At 63.1% G+C, this 21,304-nt stretch overlaps 2 protein-coding genes across 5 annotated transcripts; both read right to left on the bottom strand.

The window, feature by feature from the left end:
• Positions 1-105: 105 nt before the first annotated feature.
• On the bottom strand, positions 106-15,670 carry GANAB (glucosidase II alpha subunit). 4 transcript variants are annotated; one of them, XM_067543850.1, is made up of 25 exons: positions 15,255-15,670; positions 13,281-13,382; positions 12,834-12,942; positions 11,388-11,515; positions 10,925-11,104; positions 10,288-10,353; positions 8,900-8,999; positions 8,477-8,570; positions 7,764-7,860; positions 7,391-7,571; positions 6,999-7,152; positions 6,331-6,566; positions 5,838-5,964; positions 5,596-5,675; positions 5,272-5,415; positions 4,913-5,009; positions 3,735-3,836; positions 3,103-3,346; positions 2,635-2,699; positions 2,465-2,541; positions 2,284-2,358; positions 2,060-2,173; positions 1,859-1,971; positions 1,427-1,527; positions 106-1,263 (listed from the first exon to the last, which is right to left on the bottom strand). In XM_067543850.1, the coding sequence occupies exons 1-25, from the start codon at positions 15,266-15,268 to the stop codon at positions 1,154-1,156; spliced, it is 2,910 nt and encodes a 969-aa protein (XP_067399951.1). In that variant the 5' UTR covers positions 15,269-15,670; the 3' UTR covers positions 106-1,153. The 4 variants fall into 4 exon arrangements, with proteins under 4 accessions (XP_067399951.1, XP_067399952.1, XP_067399950.1 ...); XM_067543851.1 differs by lacking the exon at positions 15,255-15,670 and adding an exon at positions 14,624-14,747; XM_067543849.1 differs by lacking the exon at positions 15,255-15,670 and adding an exon at positions 14,478-14,497.
• Positions 15,281-21,076, bottom strand: INTS5 (integrator complex subunit 5). Its single transcript, XM_067543853.1, has 2 exons — positions 20,875-21,076; positions 15,281-19,401 (listed from the first exon to the last, which is right to left on the bottom strand). Exons 1-2 carry the CDS (start codon positions 20,955-20,957, stop codon positions 16,602-16,604), a joined length of 2,883 nt encoding a protein of 960 aa, XP_067399954.1. The 5' UTR covers positions 20,958-21,076; the 3' UTR covers positions 15,281-16,601.
• Between the last annotated feature and the right edge of the window lie 228 nt (positions 21,077-21,304).

Here is a 21,304-nt window from a genome sequence, read left to right as displayed (position 1 = left end):
GCCCCCCTCCCCTCCTGCGGACTGGAGCCAGCCTCGCGCCCCTCCCCCCAGCTCCTTCACCGGGCGGGGGAGGGGAAGCGCGCGCGCCTGGGCCTCGCTGGGGAATAGGCACCGCCCAGCCAGCGCCAACGGCCGCGGCCAGCCCCGCCTGCCGGCACGCGGGGGGTGGGTCCCGAGCCAGCCCCGCCCCCCCAACGGAGCCACGAGCAGCGCGTTTCTTTCTTCCGTTTATTCGTTTATCAAAACAGGGCTGGGGGCAGCCTCGCCCCGCAGGGCCACAGCGGCCTGGCTCGGTCCGTCCGTCCGTCCGTCGGTGGGGGAACAAAGACACCGCCCGGCCCGGCCCCCCGGAGAGCCGGCGTCCGGGCTCCTGCCAGGCGGGGTGGGAGGCCCCCGCTGGGCCGGTTCCCCCCAACCCCCCATGATCCAGCTGCTTCCTGCCCCTGCACACCACGGAGAGGGTCACCCCCGCCCCCCCCGCACCACCTTCCCCCCGCCACTGGGGGGGGGCGCACAACAGCAGGCCCCCCCCCCCCCCCCGTAGGGCTGCAGGGAGGTGGAGGCTCAGGGCTGCAGGGGGAGGGGGCGAGGAGGCTGTTCGGGACCCCCCTGCAGGCAGGAGCCTGTGCGAGGGGCTCAATGCCCCGGGGCAGGAAGGGGGGGCACAGGATCAGTCTACCCCCAGCGCTTGGTCCCACGGGTGTGGCAGGGCCACCGCCATGGTTCTGGACACGAGCTTGGTCACAAGGCAGCTCGGCCCGCCTGGGAGGGGCCCCGGAGCAGCACTGGCGGTGGGGCTGTCACCCCCCCAACCTAGCGCCCGCCCCAGGATTTGTCATTCACAGCGAGGAGCAAACAGTGCTAGAAATTAGTCTATGAAGCAACTCAGAGACAGATAAGGGGGTGGGGGTTGGGCATTCCCAACCCCCACCACTCCAGCCTAGGAGGGGAGCAGTGAGAGGGGGGATCAAGACTCCTCTGTCTGCCCTTTACAGAGGGGACCAGCCCTGAGACACGAGGGGGGGGGGAGATACTGCTCGCTCAGGGCCCTGTCCTGGCGTGGACATAGTGAAAAGCTGAGGGAAGGGGGGAAATAGCATCCCCCAGTCCAAACCCCGTCTCCCCCATCCAGCTCCACCCCCCCCACACGGCATTATCGCAGGGAGATGCTCCAGTCTGCTCCGATGTTGACGCCAGGTTTGCGCAGGGTCAGGACAGACGTCTCCGCCTTGTGCTGGAAATCCAGGCGTGTCTCGGCCAGGCCTGCAGGCAGACAGACAGACAGACGGCCGTTACAGAAGAGAGGTCCCTGCTGCACTCCCCCTCTCCCCCCATGACTTGGACCCACCTCCCCCAGGACATTTACTGCCAACCACACCACCAAACCAGAAAGCCCAGAGGCCCCCTGGCCACAGCTCACACTCACCAGGCTGTTGGAGGAAGACGGCGGCTGGCTTCCCAGCTCCCAGGATTACCACCCGCTCAATCCAGGCCAGGCTCTCAAAGATGCCTTTGGAATCTGCCGCCCTAGAAAGGGGGAAAGAGCCTGGGCATCAGAGGCTGCTGGCAGCACAAGGGAGGCAAGGGGATGGTGCCAGGCTGGCACCAGCAGGGTGATGGGGGAAGGAAGAGGGGCAGACTAGTGTCGAGGGGAGACCAGGCTGTCTAGGGCTGGGTAAACAGCCCTGCGCCTGGGGGTGTGGGGGTTACCTGGCAATCTGGAAGGGACTGTAGGGACAACTCTGGGCTGGTGTCAATTGGGAAGGGGGTGTCAGCATAGTGCTCGAGCAGCGTGGGTACCCAGCCATGTGGGGGGGTGGCCAGCCAGCACTATGCTAGGCCAGCACCAGGTGGGTACCTGGATGTCAAAGTGTTGCTGGCAAAGCTGAAGTGGCGGTGCAGGTACTGCTCTTTACTCTCAAAATTGTACGTGTGCCCATCGTCAACGAAGAGGTCTCCTTCTGCCGTACCCTGTGTGGAAACAGGAGCTGGTCAGTGGGGGGGTGGGAGGGAGTTACTAAGAAGAAAAACCCCCATTCCTGGGCCCTGCACCACTCACCTGGGGGCTGAGCGCCACGTAGAGTGTGTACGGGTCATGGTGCATGCACTCTGACGAGCGGCGTACCCGCTCCTTCCGTGGCACAATGCTCCCGCCCCGCTGGTACACAGGGATCTGCATGGAGAGGAGTGGTCAATGGCCCACCCTGAGCCAGCCAACCCCTAGAGGGGAAGATGGCCCCATGTCCATTCCCCAGGGAGGATGCCCCTCCCCCCACGACTCACACTGCTCATGGTGACAGGCAAATAGAGCGTCTGGGGAGCGTGGTGCTTCTGGTGCGAGTGGACATCGTACCAAACCTGCCGAGAGAGGAGAGGTTACAGGGGGTGCCAGTAGCCCAGAGCTCTCAGCATCCCGCTACCCTTCCACCACGGTCTGCCTCCCTCCGAAGGCTCCTCAACTCACCTCTCCTTTGCCAGGCAGGTAGAGCTGCACGCCATGGGCTCCCTGCTCCGTCACCGGGTGGACCAGCAGTGCGTTACCTGGAGAAAGGTCAGAGCAAAGTCAGCAGCAGCAAGAACACATGGGGCAGCACCTACCCCCCACCCAGGGATCTCTCTGGACTGGACACTCACCGATCAGGAACTGATCGTCCATGCTGAAGGTGGTGACATCATCAGGGTACTCCACCCAGAGGGGCCTGGAACAGAGCGGGGCATGAGGGGGACCGCACCCCGACCCTCAGCCCCTGCATGGTGTTCCTAGCAGTGCCCCAACCACTACCCGGCAACACCTCCCCTGACTCCATCCCCAGCTGTGCCACTATCCCAAGAGCCATGCACTGCCACCCCCCAGCCATGCACTCCACCCCAAGAGGTCCCCCACTCTGACCCCGGTGGTGTCCCCCAAGTGCTACCCAGCAATGCCCCATCCACTTGGTCTCCAGCAGTGCTTCCCCTCTCCCTAGAGCTCCCCGACTCCATCCACAGCCATGCCCCTGACCCAAGTGCCCCCCAACTACCCAGCAATGACCCCCCCACACTAAAGACCACTCCCCAGTGATACCCAGGCCCCAAGATCTCCATCCCCCAACCCCTGCTCACCTCATGACAGGCTGGCCAGAGCGGTAGCTGTGATAGAAGGTCGTGTACCAGTAGGGTAGGAGGGCATAGCGCTGGCGGATGGCGGCACGGATCAGGGCCTTGTTCTCCTCCCCAAAGAGCCAGGGCTCACGCCGCACAGTGTCCAGGTGGGCATGGGCCCGGTAGAAGGGCTGGTAGGCGCCGAGCTGGTACCAGCGCACCAGCAGCTCCGCATCCGGGCTCTTGAAAAAGCCACCAACATCAGCTGCAGTAGGACAGACACAGCTGAGGTGAGTGTGCAGTCTGACCCCAGGCCTTAGTGCCTCCCACCAATCTTCCTCCTGCCCCCTGCAAGATGGGGCTGTGGAGAGAGCCCGGTGTCCCCCTGCCCCCTGCTCCACCCAGCACCAGAGGAGAGCGCACCTGGCCTGATTCCAAGGTCTCCCAGCCCCAAGGCCCCCCCATGAGACGATGCCGAGGTGAGAGCACCCAGCCCGACCCTAAGCCCCTCAGGCCCTCAACACCCCCACCCCACTGAGAGACAGTGTCCCCAGTGTGATCCCCACTGCCCCGTCCTGCCACCCCCCAGACACAGCCTGGTAGGAGCTGCCATGGACAGATGTGCCCCATGCAGGTCATGCACACAAACTCACCACCACAGAAGGAGATGCCCACCAGGGCCAGGCTCAGACACATGGGGATGGAGATCTTCATGTGATCCCACTCGGCCGCGTTGTCTCCTGTCCACACCGCGCCTGGGGGGGAGCCATAGAAAGGGGTGAGGACCCTCAAAACCCTCCATGGCAGCCAATAGGCAAGGGGTTACAAGACTATCCTGACCGTGGGACATACAGTCAGGTTCACCGCCGACCATCGTGTGAGGTCTTAAATGAAAGCCAGGATCAGGCTGGCCATTGAGATTGATGTGAAAGGTACGGACAGATACTATGGGAAGTACCTACGGATACTGACTGCACCTTCCACCAGGCTCTACCAAGGCAGAGCTGGCTGACAGCTTTCCACCAGACATAAGATGTGCATTCACCTGTCTCTTGGGCGGCATATAAATGGAGCACTGTAAGCCAATGGAGCGGAGGCCCCGTTTGCATATGAAGTCAAGGGTGGAGAGGGATGTGAAATCAACAGGGAGGCAGCACACTGCCCTGTGGTGACCCTGGGGACAATGAACTTTGCAGGAAGTATGAAGTCAAAAAGACCCCCTTCTCTGCTGCACCTAGGAAGTAATCAGGCAGTGCACTTACAATAATGAAAACAGGATCCCAACCAGCCTTGGTTGAAACCTTGCAAAGGACATTGAGGTGAGCAAAAAGTCTTTTGCCAGGAGATCAGCCTGTGACGTGAGCCTCCCAGGAAGTGCATAATGATTCTGGTTTGTGTGTAACCCTTGTGTCTCCATTATCTTTGCTCAGGATCTCGTGAATCTCAAATCTTTGACAAAATCCATAGTCACTTTCACTAGCAATCTCTTGCAGGGCTGTGGTGTTATACAAGGGCTGTATTGCACAAGGGGTGCGTGCACTGTTCCGCCAGGGGCAGCAGCTTTGCTATTACTGCGTGTTCAGTGGAGAAGGAGCTGGACGCTACAGGGGAATGCTTCAAAAGGGCCCGGGACTGGGGCACCGATGATAACTTGCAAAGCAAAGGAAGGGCTGGCACAGCTAGCAGAGAGCGTCTGGGTGGTTGACAGCCAGATAAGAGCAACTCTCAGTTCTTCATCCCCTGAAAATCATCACCCCCGCCTTACCCTCCCACGTTCCTCCCCACTAACCGCCCAGAGGGCACTGGGGGGCAGAGCACCCCACCCACTCACCATAGCGTTGGGAGCCGGCGAAGAAGGCACGGCTCAGCACGAAGGGACGCTCGAGGCCCCCCGAACGTTGTAGCTGTCCCTGTGCTGTCGCCATTTGCTGTCGGAGGGAAAGGAGACGCTGTGAATGTGACAGGCAGAGCCTGCCAACCCCTTCCCTCAGGCCGGACCATGCTGCAGGGGGGGACCTCCCGCCTTGGGGCAACCCCATCCCCCAGGGATCCCCAACCCAGGTGACACTTCTCCCACCATGGGGGTGACGACTTCCCACGTCCTCTTGAGCTCCCAGCTCTCCTGGTGCCTCCCCGCAGAAGGCTGTGCAGGCCGTGGTGCCTCCCAAGGGCCCCCCCCAGCCTCCTTACCACGTAGAAGCCGTAGAGGTTGTGCAGTTCGCGGTGCTCCCAGCCGCCCTGGTGCAGGGCATCCTTGTACATTGTCACCTCGGGGCCATTGAACACAGATGGTTCGTTCATGTCGTTCCAAGTGTACAGGTTCTCCATGGAGCCCTGGGGGGGGGAGGGGGAGGAAGGCAATGAGACACAGGCAGCACCCCCAGACACCTGCCCCACCTGGGAGAAGCTGCTGAATCAAGAGACAGGGACAGCCCAATGCTGGACCCCCAACCCCAGTGTGGGGATAGCTCACCCCATGGCTATACTCCCACCCCACAGCTCCACTGCCCCTACCTCGTACTGGTCATAGGAGAACATGCTGGCCCACCAGGTGCGCATCTCAGGGTTGGTGAAGTCGGGGTAGCCAGCTGAGCCTGGGGGGAAGAGGAGGGTTAGTGACACCCCAGGGCCCACCCCAGCACTCTTCCTGGCATCCCCTCTTCTCGCACCCCACCTTCACCCAGTCACTTGCCACAGCCCCACCCCATCTCATCAGCTCCCTCAAGTCACCCACCCAGCTGGTGCCCCCAGCTCACCTGGCCAGCACCAGCCCTCGTAGTCACTGCCATCCTTGGTTTTTACATAGAAGCCACGGGAGCGGATCTCATTGTGGATATGGTATCCACTGTCCACCTTGATATGTGGGTCCACAATGGACACCATCTAGGGGGAGAGATCAGAGACTTGAACAGGGCACCCCCCAATCCATGGAAGGGTCAGAGATGGGGCAGGGCACTCCTTGCCATTCGGGCTGGGAGGTGAGATTCCCAGAACAAGTTGAGCTCCTGGCCCAGCAGTTTGGGGTGACGGGGATGTCTCACCTCTCTCTTGGCCAGTATGCTGTGGGGCGGGGGGGACTTGGTGAGGTCCCCAGTGAAGTAGCACTGGGGAGTTGGGTCAGCAGAGGGGAGTGTTGGTGGGCGCCGGAGGGGGTCGGGGCGGGCAGGTGGGCACCGGAGGGGGTCGGGGCGGGGTGTGGGTGCCGGAGGGGGTCGGGTCAGTGCGGGCAGGCGCCACAGGGGTTCTCACCTTGCGTCTCTTGGCAGCCAGGCGCTCCAGCATGCTGCGGGGATGGGGGAACTTGTTGGGGTCCCAGGTGAAGTAGCGCTTGCCGTCAGTGTGCTCGATGTCCAGCCAGATGACGTCATAGGGGATGTCGTGCTTGTCAAAGCCGGCGTCCACAGTGTCCACGTCCTCCTCGTCATTGTAGTTCCAGCGGCTCTGGTGATAAGCCATGGCAAAGAGCGGGGGCAGAGCCTGCGTGCCTGGGGGGAGGCAAATAGGATCCAATACCTGGAGCACCCCACCCACCCCACGAAGCCCTGCTTCCCTTTTCCTGGAAACAGCACCCTCACATCCGCCCCAGCCCCCGCCCCACCCCGTACCTGGCAGGGCCACGTAACCCCACCCCATGTCTCTGTATCCATCAGGGCTCTGTGAACTCCCCACTTCCTGTGAGGGGCACATACTCCCCTCCCCTCCCCACCCTGTACCCGACAGGCCCTGTGTCCATCAAGCCCCACCCCAGTCCCACTTCTCTGTATGCACCAGGGCCGTGTAACGCCCCCCCCCCAGCACCCACCCAGGGCCATGTTCCCCCGTTTTCCCCACTGCCCCATCTGTACACACCAGGACCACCTTTCCCCCTCTACCCCCCACCTGTACCCACCAGGGCATGTACTCCCCCCCGCCTGTACCGGTCAGGGCTGTGTACTGCCTGAAGACATCACTGGACGCAGGCCCCAGCAGCAGAAAGACATCGATGATGCCACTCTCCGACATCCAGCGCACGTCAGTCTGGGGGGTCTCGCCACCCCCCTGCATGTAATCTAGCATCTTCCCAAACAGCGTCTGCGGGGGGAGCCATCAGCAATGGGGGGGAGCTGGACAGAGAGCCAGCCCCCACACCCACACAGACCTCTCAGCACCCCACTGGAGCAGCCCCTACCCAGGCCATGACCTCTCCACACAGTATCCCCCGCAGAGCCAGCCCCCCCCTTTGGAGCTAGGGAGACCCCCGTGGGGATTTCTGAGCCACTCTCCTCCTCCCCCCCCCCCGCCCAGCCAGTGGCAGACAGCGCCCCCGTACCTTGCCAGCCGTGTTGGAGCTGATGTCGACCCAGGTCTCAGCCGCATTGAACCAGAAGATGCCCACGGTGCGCTGGGTGTTGTGGGCCAGCAGGACGGGCACCGAACCATACAGCGCCATGGGGTTGTACAGCTCGTACTGGAACACGTCCAGGTTGTAGAGGCGATAAGGGTCGCCCCCGCTGCGGGGACATGCCAGGTCACTGCCCCTCCTCTCAGCAACCCCGAGAGGAGCAGCACCCCTCCCCCAACACTCCCTCAGCCTCCCCTCCTTCTTCCCCCCAGCCCCAACTGCCCTCAGCCCCTATGGGCACAGTGCCCCCTCCCTCGACAGGCACAGATGCCCCCGCGGTGCCAGCGGGGCCCCTCCTCACTCGGTGGTGCGCAGGCGCAGGTTGTCAGCGTGCTCTGGGATCCCATAGACGTGCTCAAAGCCCGGCAGCGAGAAATCCAGCCCCACCGAGGTCGGCCCTGGAACGAGGGGGTCGTGATGACGCTGCAGCTCCCAGCAGCCCAAAACGGGTCCCTCACCCCAGCTGTCACGCCTATGTCACTCCCACTGCCAGCGCCACTGCAAGGGCACTGGTACCCATCCAGCCCAGTAACCCCACCTCTCCAGATCAGCGCAATGGGCCCATCTAGCCTGCTGTCCTCCCCACCAGAGCCGCACAGATCCCCCGGCTAAGCTCAGGGCCCCATCACGGACCAGGCACCACAAAGAGGCTCCCCAGCCGAGACGCCCCTCTCAGGCCACGCACGGCAGAGATACATGGCGAGTCCCTGCTCTGACAAGTTCAGTCTTGACAGACAGAGTAGGAGCAGAAACTGAGGCACCACGAGGAAGGGACGTGCACAAGGTCGGGGCAGAGCTGGGCTAGAACCCAGGAGTCCCAAGTCCCAGCCTCACAGTCCAATCCACTAGACCCCCCTCCACTCCCACAGCTGGAATAGAAGCCAGGGGTCCTGACTCCAGCCCAGCACCCCACATTGCCCCTCCTGTGACCCAGGCCCCCTGCACAGTCTGTGTGGCTGCCCTAGGTGCCCTATGCAGGGAGGAGGAGGGGGGGTGCGCAAGGATGGCTCTCACCATTTGGCTTGCTGTCCGTGTGGGTCTTGAACGTCTCTTCCCAAGAACCCAGCTCCTCTTCGGCCTGCTCTGGTCCATCCGATACCTCCTCTGACTGAGAGCCATGCAAGTTAGACAGGGGATCTGCAGGGATGAAATGGGGTGCCCCTGACCCCTAACCCCCCGTTCCCACCCATGCACCCAAGTGTGGGAGCAGGCCAACACCCAAACACATGGAGGACAGTAGGCAAGGCCTCTACTGACCTTTACACCAGCTACTGCTCACCCCCCCTCCCGAAGCTCTACCCCCGCCTCCATATGAATCCCCCCAGTCCCTGCACAGGGACCTACCCCTCTCTGCCCAGTCCCACCGAGTCCCTGTATAGGGACCCCACCCCCTGCTCCACACGAGTGCCCTTATGCCTGCACAGCCCTCTGTCACACCTTTGTGCTCTTCTCGCTGGACTCTTGGTCCCCAGGCACAGCTGCCTCAGTCTCCTCCCCGGCTGCCCCACCCTCTGGGGCCGGGTCCTTTGGCGCCTCCCTGAAAGAGACAGAGGAAGGAAGAGAAGGCTCAGCACCCGCCCGGGCACCCCCAGGGCACAGCAGCAGCAGGAATGACGCCCCAAGCTGGGCACAGCAGCATCTCCAGGGCAGGCAGGCACCATTAGCCTCTAGAAGCAGGAATCACTCACACGCAGGCGAGCACCACGTTAGTGGGGACAGAGGGTGAGGGGGAGAGGGGACACCCCAGCCCAGCCACCCCCAGACTCCTCAAGGAGCCCCCGATCTGACAGCTTCTCTCTGGGTAGAGCCTTCCCCCCATGCCAGGCTCCTCTGCACAGGAGGGTGCTGCCCCCACCCCTGCCGCTCCATGGTCCAGGGGGGCTGGGTCCCCCGTGCTAACACACCTGGGAGAAGGCCTCATCGCCCAGGGAGAGCAAGCGTCCCAGCCACCTGCAGGGAGCTACAAGGCAGACGTGGGCAGCTACAGGGCTGGGGCATCAGTGACTGCTACAGAAAGAGAGGGGCTGAGACCAGAGTAAAGGGGGTTCAGAGAGTCTCATACTGGGGCTACAGTGAGACTGCGGGGGAGGGGACAATGCCAGGTGTCTCCCCACCAGTATTCATTGGAAAGTTGGATTCGGTCTGAGGGAGGCAGGGCTCGGCTCCGCACCTGTACCTGCCACCCTCCTCTCCCTGCCTGGCCCCCCATAGATTCAGCCTCTCCTCCTGTGTGGCCTTTGGGTTGGGGCAGAGCCCCTCTCACACCTGATCTCCATTCCTTCCCTCCCCAGGGGACAGAGTCCCTCCTTCCCCTGGCCCCCACCCCTGTCTGGCCCCCAGGGGGACAGAGCCCCTCCTCTGCTCCCTTGGGAGGAAATGACCAAGAAACAGACTACCAGTCCATGTTCACACAGCCCCGTGTCATCCTCCCCCAGCTCCTGCAGAGGGGCTGCCCAAGCAGGACCCCTGCCCTGAACAGCTAGGGGTCCCCATGCACCTGCCAGTTCCCTCCCCGTGTGTGTCGGGCCTGCCTGGCACAGCCTGCCATGGGACGGGAGCTCCCTGGGGCACTGAGGGTCTGGGCAGCGCTTGGTGGGGGGGGAACCACTCGGATGTGACCTACAGCAAGGAGTCATGAGGTAGGGGTGAATGCCATCCATCTGGGCCTAGAGGAGCGGGAGGGATCAGTCCCAGGGCTCCCTAGATCTGGCCATGGGGGAGGAGGAAGGGATCAGCCCCCAGGGCTCCCCAGCTGTAGCACTAGAACCCCCGGCTATGGGGCAGGTTGTGGAGGTCAGAGACAGTAGCAGAAGCTGTGGATTTACCTATGGAAAAGGCTCTTGATCTTATCCCACAAGCTACCGACCGAGCTACTAACTTTATCCGAGAAACTGGGGCCAGGGGAGGCACAACCAACAAAACAGAAAGAGCGAGTGAGTGCATGGAATTCCAGACACAGAGATCCCCCCCACCCTTCACCTGCCCCTCACCAGGCCCTGCGCCCCCCGGAGAACAACGGATGCAGCAGGGACTGCTCCCTCTCCCGGCTGTGCCTCCTAACAGAGTCACAGCAAGGGGCCGCGCCCCAGCTCCTGCCCCCTCCAGGCCACAGCCACCAACCCTGGGAGCGAGCCCCCAACAGTGGCCTCCAAAGAAACCCAGGGCTTTGGGCTGTTCACCAACAGCTTGAACATGGACTGTGCCTCACTACAGCGCCTCCTGCTGGGCAAGCTCAGGGCTGGAGTAGCCAGGACTTCCCTCTGCCACCTGCGCTCCTGCCCTGCTTCCTACAGCGCCCCCTGCTGGCGTGCTCCGGCCCAGCCCCCCCCACACCTCCTGCTGGGGCTAAGTGCACTAAGCTGAATGGGAGCTGAGGGACAAAGCCGCTCCTGCGGGGAGGCACTCACAGCTGCCGGGCTACCGGCTGGACCGGCCCAGAGCTCCCCTCCCCCCAGTACTCACGAGTCCTTCCGCTGCCGCAGGTGCTCGAAGTGCAGCAGCCCGCGGGGGTTGACGCTCAGCACCAGCTCCCGCCCCTGCAGCAGGTCCATGCGGAACGGCTTCCCTGTCAGGATGAGCTTGTGTTCGGAGTCACCCAGCGAGAGCTCGACGCTGTTCTCATCCCGGCCCGTCACCGCCAGCCTGGGGGCAGCAGAGAGGGGATGGGACACAGAGACATGGCGGGGGGGTGGGGAGGGCACAGCTCCGGCCCCAGCCATCCTGGGGGGCAGCAGAGAGGGGAAGGAGGGCAGAGACATGGAAGGGGGACACAACTAGCCTGCAGGGCCAGAGCCATGGGGGAACCGCTCCCCATCCATCCCCCCTCACCTGCTTACACAGGGAACACAGCTGGAAGAGCAGGCCCAAGGGCCCCCAGGTCCTCCCAAGCACGGCAAAGGCCCCCCTTCCCCACCAAGCCCCTTACCAGGTGGTGGGTGGGTCGCGCACCAGGACGTCGGGCACCTCGTACCGTGGGCGCAATGGATTCAGCTCGTTGATCTTGATGCGCGCCATGTCCCCCTGCAGCCCATACAGCTCCAGCAGGAGGGGGGCCTGGGGAGAGTCAGTGTCAGCCTCACACCAGTTCCAGGGCCTCCCCTCCCCCAGCCGCTGCCCAGGAACCAGCATCCTCCACCAGGGGACACGCCAGCCTCCCTGGCCACAGGGAGCCCTGGGAATCACTTCACGGAGCTGGGGAGCCACACATCAGCCTGCTGTGCAGAGGGGAAAGGGACATCGCTGGGAACAGAACCCAGGTGTCCTGGCTCCCAGCCATCCTGTGCCAACTCACTGGTCCCCTCACCCCTCCCAGCACTGGGAATAGAACCCAGGAGTCCTGGCTCCCAGCCAAGCCCCATCCCCTGACTCACTAAACCTCACTTCTCTCCCAGAGCTGGAGGCAGACCCCAGGAGCAGTACTGAACCCTAAATCTGCAGTTACTGTAACGCCAAGAAGATACTGATTTTCTTAAATAAGCATTATTAGATGAAGTCACTTTTTAGTTGTATGTGTAACGTGTAGTGCAGCGATCCATGACTAAACCTGGCCCAGCTGGGGATGGGCACATTGTCCGAAGCAACCAGGTGTCCGGAATAAAAAAAACCAAAAAACCCACAAACACTTATCGGGGGTGGGGGATACAAAACCTGCGTGGATCGGAGGGAACTGAACTAAGCGACGTCCCAGGACTCCGGAAAGGTCTGTCTGCCTGTCCCGGCTGCTATAGGGTTACCCTGCTTACGTCCTTTCCAACAGGTTTCCTGCCAAGCTCTCCACTGCAGCTTGCCCAGCCATCCCAGTCCCAGTTTAGTAACCAGCTGTGGCCTCAGCAGCCTTTAGTCTCCAGCTCTAATACAGCCTCCTTCCCTGGACTCACCAGCACAGTGTCCTGCCCACCCCAGGGTGCACAGACCCCCCCACAAACCCCAGCCCCAGAGCTGAGCTGCCCAGATGTGGCAGCTCACGTGACCCGGCCAAAGCGGGAGCCGAAATTGTAAAGCAATTCCCCATTGCTGGCTGCTGCCCCTGGGGGAAGGATCCGCTGAGCCCTGCCCCAGACAGTGAGGGTCACATATCCCTGCTGGCTGCGCTAGACGCTACCGCTCACTCTGAAGCTTTGCGAAGCCCAGCAGGGCAGAGCCCGCAACATGCTGCTCATGATGGGCGAGCACGTCCTGCAGCGCCCAGGGAGGCTGTGGGACTCCAGGGCCCAGGCCCCCTTATGGCTTGACTGGCACGACACCACCACTGCAGAGGAGTCCTGACTCCCAGCCCCTGCTCTCATCACCCTGGAGATGGATGCCAAGGGCCCCGGGGCCCTAGCTTAGCCACAGGCCTCCCAAGCCCCCAGCCGAGCTGGGCCCCCCTCACCTTGTTTACTTCGTTGACTAGCTGCAGCTTCATGGAGTCCTGGCTGAGCTGGAGCGACTCCAGCAGTGCCCGGTAAGGGGAGCTCCCGGGCTTCAAGCTCCTCTGGCGCCTGGGGACAGGGGGAGGGTTAGAGCAGCCAGCCGCACGTGTGGCCTCCAGGGGAGCAGCTCAGCCCGGCTGCCTGCTCTCCAGATCCCAGCAGCAGCACAGCTTGTTTGTGTCTCTGTTTCCTACCCTGGGGAGTGCTGGGGGGAGAATCTAGCAAGGGAGCTGCCCAGCAGCCAACCCACCCCCACAGGAAACCCACAGCCAGTGCAAGGGGATGGACAGAGACAGCAGCAGCTCCTGGCCCCAGGGGGGGCCATGATCCCCCCCCAGCCCTGTCCCCTCTGCCCCTGCTCTTCCCCCCGGCTTGGTTCAGTCCCAGGCTCCTACCCTGCTACTCACTTGCAGAAGGCGCTCTGCTCGCAGGTCTTGAAGTTGCTCTTGTCCACAGCAAAGGCAGCAGCAAGGCAAAGGGCCATCCAGATGACAGCTGCCATCCCCAGCCTGGAAGAGAGCCGGGGTCAGCACAGGGTCATGGCTGGGTGGAGGGAGGCAAGCTTGGGGAACTGCCAAAGGGGGCAGCTCTGGTTTCAGGGTGCCCAGCACCAGGCCGGAGCCAGGGACAACATTAGCCCCCTGCCAGGGTTAACTCCAGTGTATGTGGGAAGGGGGAGTTAATGCGCTTGCTCTGTGTCAGAGTTAACCCCAGTGGCAGGAGAGGAGAGACAGCACTGACCCCCTTCAGGGGGCCACATAGATCTGGGGGGCAGTTCAGATAGGCCCCGCCCAAGGGGACCACCCCAGCACTCAAGACAGGGCTAATGTGGCTGGCAGACCCCCTCATCCTGCCAGTTCCCCACCCTTCCAGAGCCAGAGCCTCAGGTGAGCCTGGTGACTCATTAAAGAGTCCTTCCGCCCCACCAGCTCCTGGGGCTCCTCTGACATGCCAGGAAGGGGCACTGGGAGCAGTTCTGCCTGGCAGTCACTCTCAGAGGGGCAGCTGCTGACACAGCAGGGGGCACAGGGTGAAGGCAGCTTCCTGCAGGAAGTGCTTGCGACACAGGCTGCAGGGCCTCACAGCACCCTGTGAACTGGGCTTGCTTCTCAGTGCCAGCTGGCCAGCCTTTAGGGCATGAATCCTCCCCCGGGCACCACAGCAAATCCCAGCACCTGCTGAAGGGCTAACCTCAGCTTCTGCTGCCAGCACCCACGTTTTACAGCTGTGGGTATGGACTGAAGGGCACCAGCAGAACTGCGCATGGGTGCCCAGGGCTGGGACAGCAGGGGGCTGTAGGCCAGGGTTGAGGGGCACTGGCACAGTAGGGGTCAAGGAGGGGCTCTGGCCTCACAAGCCTGCCCTGTTCCTCCCTACCAGGCCCCACTATGCCCCTGGAGTCCAAATATCAAGCCCCATGCTGCCAGGGCTAATGCCTCCCGTTACTCTGGGGAGGGGAAATGACACCCCCAGCCCCCCACTCCCAGGGCTACTCCCCACACAACCTCCCTGCAGGAGCTGGGCCCCAGCCTCCCTGTGACAGGGATTTACAGGTAGCGGAGGGAGCAAAAGGCAGACATGGCTCAGGGAGGGGATGCGAAGACCTTCGGTAGCTTGAAAGCACCATGCCCCCCGAGGGGAAAGGGCGGCCGTAGGGTATGGTCAGCCCAGGCTCTGAACTGGCTGCCCTAGGCCCTGCTAGCCAGTTCTGGCTGGGCCCCCGTGGACAGGACAGGACCTGAGCTGGTACCTAGGGGGCAGCCGGAGCTTTGGCTGGGGGCAGGGAAGGTGCCGATGTTCGGCTGGAGCAGGGAGTTGGAGGCTGGTATTGGAAGGGGGTCGGGGCAGGTGAGCTGGGGGTCACTGGAGAGTGTTTGGGGGGGAAGGGCTGATTTCTGAGGGGGGTTCTGGGGGCTGGGCAGGGAGTACTGGGGATGTGTGGGGGGAGGGGCTGGTGTTTGGGTTGGGGGGCTCTTGGAGGCCAAATGCAGGGTAGCTGGGGGGGCTGTGGGGCAGGGGCAGGGCTGGGAGGAAGGGCCAGTATTGGGGAGGTGAGCGGAGAAGGGAGGGACCGGTACGGGGGGGGAGGGACCGGCAGGAGGGGGAGGTGCCGGCACTGGGTGGAGGAGGGGCCGGTGGCGGTGTCCGGGCCGAGCGGGGGGGGAGGGACCGGAACGGGGGGGAGGGGCCGGTGGCGGTGTCCGGGCCGAGCGGGGGGGGAGGGACCGGAACGGGGGGGAGGGGCCGGTGGCGGTGTCCGGGCCGAGCGGGGGGGGGGGGGGGGGCCGAGCGGGACGCGCTTTCTGAGCAGCAGCGGGCGCGGGGCGGATCGCTGCGACTCGGGCCCGGCCTCGGGGCCCCCCGCCGGGCCCCGCGCTCACCTCTCCGGCGCCATCTTGGATCGAGCCTGACCTGCGCCGCCAGCCCCCGGCCCGCCCGCGCGGCTCGGCCCGCCCCGCTATTGGCCTGGCCCGAGCCCCGCCCCCGCTGCCTCGTCACCGAATTATTCGTGGCAGGGCCAGCCCTGATCATGAATATTCATGAGCGTCGGGTCCCGGCCTGCACCCGGCGCTGGTGGGGTCCCGGCGCTGCAGGACCCCCGGCCCCAGGCGACGCCCAGGGCAGCCCTCGGAGGCCCGGCCTAGCGACCTTCCCCCGCCAGGGGTGGCTGCGGCCCTGACATGGGATCCTCAGCTGCAGGGCAGGACACAGCCCTGGCTTCTCCCGCCAGCCCGGTGCCCGCCCCCCCCTGCAAACCCTGGGCCAACCAGAGGCAGAACCAGGCATCCTGCCCCCCCCATCCCACGTGCACACCCCCCCTACTCAGACCTCCCCCCCCCCACACACACACACTGCAGGGGCCATGTTCCCTTCTGAACCTTTATTCCACAAAGGGGAAGGAATTGGCAAAGGCGACAGCAGATTGAGCTGGGGGCCGTGGCCCCCATGGGGGGATGTGGCACTGGGCACCCCCTTGTCTCACTGCCAGGCAGCACTGAATAGCTGGGGGCTTCAGACACTTCCTGTTCCACTGACCCCAAAGCAGGACGCAGCGGTCGGCCAGGACAATCGAGAGAAGAGATGGTGGCCCGGAGGATGACCGAGTCAGGCTGCCCGGCACACGGCCCCTGCGACCCATAGCGGAGCCCATCCAGCACTGACAGATGGTGGTAGAAGCTGCTTTCGGGCCCTGGTGTCTGCCCTCCTCTGGGGAGACTCCATTGTCCACAGCAGCCCTAAAAATAGAGCAGGAGGAGAATCCATCCAGGCCTGGCTCAGCGGCACTGGGGAGCAGGGGGAGAAGCTGGGCTGGAGCGGAAGTGCTGAACATGGCTGCATCCACCATTTCCTACCCACGGCCAGTTTCTGCAGCTGGGTCCCAGGGCAAAGACCTGACCTTGTGGCTCTACTTGTTTCCGCAGTGCCAGCTGCACCAGCTCCAGCCTGCAGTTCCAAGGGCTGAGTGGGATGCGCTGTGACCCCCTCACTCTCAGCCCCCCGACTGAACCTTGCGGAGAATTTTACAGTTATTCTTAATTGGTTTAAAAAAAAAAAAAAAAAAGAGTCAAATGTCCCATCCCCCCACTCAAGCAGCCACAGCATTGTTCTAAGAGTGGGGCAGGAGCTAAGTCTGGGACTGTCCTGAGATGGCAGGGGTGGCCGTGCCCTGGGAGGTGGGGGGAGTTAAGGGGTGAGGCAAGGAGAGAGTCCTAAGATGGGAGGCAGCGCTAGGTCTGGAAGCGTCCCGACAGCAGCCCCAGGCGGTCGATATTCTTGTGCAGCACACTGTGCAGCACATAGAGGTATTTCCCAGCGTCACAGTCACGGGAGAAGTCGCGGAAGAAAAACCCCTTGTCTGCCTGGAAGGTGAATTTCTGGGGGAGAGGGCTGTTGTCCCGCATATAGTCCCAGACGCTCAGCAGCAGCAGATGCACCTCGAAGGGCGCCAGCTGGTGGAAGATCTCGTGCATGTTGCCAAGCACAGGCGGCAGCAGGGAGCCCTCGGCCATGCAAGCCACCAGGGCACAGGAAGCATGCAGGTGCCACGGCGAGCTGGTGGTATCATTGTGGCGGGACGCCTCCCAGTGGGCCATGAGGGTGGCCAATAGGCCACGCAGCAGCACGGAACAGTAGCACAGGGCCGGTGGGCCGGCTGCCACCAGCTGCAGCAGCTGGAAGAGCAGCGGGTTGTCACGGAAATGCCGGCAAATCTGGATGTCGCGCTCCACCGTGCTGCGGGTGTGTTCCTCTGGCGGCCAGCCCAGCTCGCTGTTGGTGACATCAGGGCAGACACTCTCCACCAGCACCACAGCCACCGCCTTGGCTGCCTCGGGGTTGACAGCTGCCATGTGGGCCCGGGGCTCAGGGGCACTGTGGCGCCCACCCCGGCAGCAGCGCAGCAGCAGACTCAGGAAGTTCTGGACATTGTGCACAATCTCCTCAGGCTCCTGCCGGCGGGCAGGCTGGGGTGGCTTCAGCCCACGCCCAATCACCCCGGCATGAAACACTGACCACACGCTGCCAGAAAAGTTGACGGCAGCCGTGAAGCGCCGGTTGATGTCCAGCAGGGAAACCCTGGCGCCCTCAAGGCCAGCGTCATCCCCAGCAGGCGGCTCGGCCAGGCCTCCAAAGAGCTCGGCGTTCCCCGGGTGCAAGGCCCCCTCCACCAACTGCTGCAGGATGGCCTTCATGGCGGCTGACGAGGCCCCGCTCAGATGGAAGAGCAGCTGGCTGCTGTAGCTGAGGCCTGTGGGGCACTGGCGGTGCAGCACCAGGAAGAACTGGTGCACAGCCGAACGAATGATGACAAGCAGGTGAGCTGGCCGGACGGCCCGGGGCATGGGGCAGACGGAGAGCAGCAAGGATGCAGACTTGGCCACTTCAGGATTGCGATGCAGCAGCAGCTGCCCAAGGTCGTAGAGGTGCAGAGAGAGGACAGCCCCTAGCTGGGCGCTCATGGAGGCAGGGCCTTCCCCCTCCCACTGCACAATCAGGGCCAGGTTGTGGAACAGCTGCACCATGTGTTGCTCTGACAGTCCCCCTGTATGGATTTGGCAGATGCACTTCTGGACCGTGGCAGGAAGCAGGTCACTCATGCAGGAGCTCAGCACAGCGTAGAGCTGTGTGGCCAGGCCCAGTTCCTCCTGGCTCTGGGCCAGCGTCAGCAGGTAGAAGAGGGCATCAGTGGCGCAGCTGGGGGGGCAGTAGACTGATAGGAGCCCCAGCAGCTGGTGCTGCCACAGGAAGCGCTTGCGCTCTAGCCGCAGCGTCTCTACGCACAACTCCTGCACGTGGCCCTTCAGCTCATCCAGGAAGGGCACAGCCCGGGGCGGGGCATCCCCCAGGCTGGCCGAGCCCCGGTTGTACACCAGCTTCTGCAGGTTGAGCAGCAACAGTTGGATGATGCGGTCGCAGGCCTCGCGCACGCTGTCATGGACGGCCAGCCCTGGCGTGGTAATGACAGAGGCTGGCATGGCCGTGTTGACCAGGAACTGCAGGATACGGTAGGCCCCTGCTGACGTCTGGCAGATGAGATGCACCACGATGCTCACCATGTTCTCCAGGTCTTCGCGGGGCAGCGCAGCAAAATGCTGGTGCAGCTGGCTCAGCACACTCGGCTTGAGGGAGTCCACCAGCTCGGAGGAGATGGTGCCCAGCAGCATGGGTGACATGACAGCCAGCTGCAGCAGGAAGGGCACGGTAGCTTTCTGCTGCTGATCACGCATGGGGCCCAGGCTCTCGTGGAACATCCGCAGTAGCTCCTGCTTGATGCTGCCTGAATGGCGTGAAGCTAGGTGGCCCAGGATGCCTACAACTGAGGCAATCTTGGGCACCCGCTTGTCAGCAGCAGTGGGGAAGAGCAAGTCAACAGGGGCTGCCCCGTGGACACAGAAGTCCTTGAGGCCGCAGGAGAGTACGCGGCTGATGATGGTGTTGGGGAAGGAGGAGCCAATGTGAGCCACCACCCAGTCAAAGTGCGGAGAATGCTGCACTGAGGTGTCCAGCAGGGCATCCACACAGGCATCGGGGCAGGTGCTGATCATGGACGACAAGCACTGGGTGTAGATGTCCATCAGCGTCCGTGTGGCCTTGCATGACATCCACAGCTGCAGCAGCTCATTGAGGCTGGAGGCGTGGGGCACGCCATGCCGCCCTGCGTACTTGCTGCTCAGCTGCCCCATCAGGTCGATGGACCAGGCTGAGACCACAGGTGCCCAGGCCTTGGGGTTCATGCGGACAAACTCGGACAGCACATTCTGGATCTCCTGCACCACGTCGTCCAGGTTGGGCCCCTGGGCCCGTCCGGCACCAAACCCCCCCTCACTGCTCTCCAGCTCCAATAGGTAGGTACAGACGTACTCATCAAAGACATTGCGTAGATGGTCCAGCACAGCACTGCGCGCAGGTGGCAGGCTGCGCAGCAGCAGAATGGCACAGCGGGCATGCTCCTTGATGGTCAGCTTGTTACCATGCACAGGGTCCACACCACTCAGGAAAGCTTTGATCTCCTGGGCCAGCTCCTGGGAACTGTGAGGAAGAGGGGGAAACACAGACAGCATCAGGCTGCAAGTAGGGATGGAGGCTCCAAGAACCCTTGAGGCCTGGCTCTGGAACTGGGTAGGGCACCCAACTCAGAACCAGGACACCTGGACTCTGTTCCTGGCTGCACTGGGGATGAAAAGGTGCCATAAGGATGAGTGAATGTGAGGCACCCAGATATTGCAGAAAGGGAGAGTATATACATGCTGAGATAGCAGCCTGACACACCAGAAAGATTTTGAGTTCCAGAGCACAAGAAGTGGGACCCCAAAACTCATTCCCACATGGTTTTAGCACCTGGAGAAATGGAGGGTCCACAGCTCGGGAGGGTGGGGGAAGGGAGCAGGACTCATGAAGGGGAGGCTAGCCCATGGAATTCTGGAGTGGCCACCAGTAATTCATCATACGGAGGGGTCGCCAGCCTGCATCTCCCTCTCTCATGCAGTACAGAGCCCATTAAAACATGGATGGTATTACACAACCCACTGGGGCTGGGCTTTAAACCTTGCTCCCACAACACCTAAAGACAACAAGCACCTGATGACTCAGGAGAGAGCAGACTTGCAAAGCTGTCCCTGCTCCTTCACTCCCCCATCCTCAGACCGTCGGCACCATGCTTCTGCCTCCCACACACATCCTCCCCTTTGGGCTCTGTACCCATGACTCTCAGGGTGGGGGACAAGGGGTGTCAGCAGGCTGTGGAACTGTGGGGCTGGGTTTCTCAGGGCTGGAGGGTCTGGCCAAGAAAGAAGGTCCCAGGAGGGCATGGGGGTGTGTGTGTTTCCCTGACTGGGGGAAGAGGACTGTAGTACTTCTGGTCTGGGGGGCACTAGCTAGGCTGGAAGGACCCCTCCTTAGGTGAAAGGACCCTGGGTGCTCTGCAGGAGAAAAGGAGGTCATACTGAAGGAGGTGCATCTGTGTAGGAACTGCAGGGTCTCAGGACCCAAGCAACAGAGTGGAAGGAGGTCGTGGGGGCCAATGGGTTCTAGTTGGGAGCTGGGGCTCCAGGACCCAGGGAAGGTGGGGTTTCAGGAGGGGGCTGTGACTGGACTCTAGGGGATGGGGAGGTACCTAGCTGGGGCAGTTGGGTTGTGGGCCTTCAAAACCCGGGGAAGGGGGAATTTCCCGCTTGGGCTGGGAGGTCCCCGCCAGAAGGGGAGACGATCCGTGCAGATTCCCAGGGTCGGGGTGGGGGTTGTGGGGCTCCAGGTCCCAGGCGCAGGGGGTGGTGGGGATCTCCCATGGGGGGCGGTCGAAGGAAAGGGGCCCCGTTCCTGGGCGGTGGGATCCTGGTCAGATGCGCTCGGGGGCAGGAGGGAGGCTGAAGGGCTCAAGACCCAGAGGCGAGTCCCGGGGGGGGGTCCCAGTGGCGGATCCTTGTCCCGGGGGAGGGGCTGCAGCTCTTGGGGAGGTCCCAGAGGCAGGGCCGGGGGCTCTCTGGGAACGGGGGGTCCCGGTACCTGAGCGGCGAATGGGCCCCGTGGGCCGGATTCGGGGGCGGGCCGGGCGGCGCCGCCCCCGGGGGGTCGCACAGCGCGGACATCCCGGGCCGGGGGGTCCCTCCCGGTGGCAGCGCTCAGGCTCGCTCCGCGCCTGCCTACTGGGGAATGGTGTCACAGCGAAACGGTCCCGCCCGCACTCGCTGCCCGGAACAAAGGTTCCTCTCCCGTCCCGCTACGTTGAGGATGATGGAGCTCGGCTGGGGAGGGTGCGAGGTTGGAGGAATGGGCTGGGGGGTGTCTCACTAGGGAAGGGATTCGGGACTCGGTCTAGGGCCAGGCTGAAGGGTTGGGTGCAGAGCTGGGGGCCAAACAAGAAGGGATTTGGGGGCTTGGTTGGTGGGTGGAGCCTGCACTGGAGAATGGCCAGGCTCTGAATTGTGGGGAGGAG

The sequence above is a fragment of the Emydura macquarii genome, unplaced genomic scaffold (genome assembly GCF_026122565.2).
Source record: "Emydura macquarii macquarii isolate MOO-44397 ecotype Brisbane River unplaced genomic scaffold, CSIRO-AGI_Emac_v2 contig_968, whole genome shotgun sequence".
NCBI classification, from domain to species: domain Eukaryota; kingdom Metazoa; phylum Chordata; order Testudines; family Chelidae; genus Emydura; species Emydura macquarii.
The sequence above is the reverse complement of the archived record's forward strand: the minus strand, read 5'-3'. Positions and strand labels throughout refer to the sequence as shown.

Excerpts from the sequence above, each read along its gene's own strand:
- INTS5 (XM_067543853.1), bottom strand. The coding sequence starts at position 20,957 with ATGTCCGCGCTGTGCGACCCCCCGGGGGCGGCGCCGCCCGGCCCGCCC. Across the intron at positions 19,402-20,874 it reads GGGGCCCATTCGCCGCTCAG|TTCCCAGGAGCTGGCCCAGG; the intron begins GTACCGGGACCC and ends TCTTCCTCACAG.
- GANAB (XM_067543850.1), bottom strand. Across the intron at positions 3,837-4,912 it reads CGCCGGCTCCCAACGCTATG|GCGCGGTGTGGACAGGAGAC; the intron begins GTGAGTGGGTGG and ends GCTCCCCCCCAG. Across the intron at positions 2,359-2,464 it reads ACCTGCCTGGCAAAGGAGAG|GTTTGGTACGATGTCCACTC; the intron begins GTGAGTTGAGGA and ends CTCTCTCGGCAG.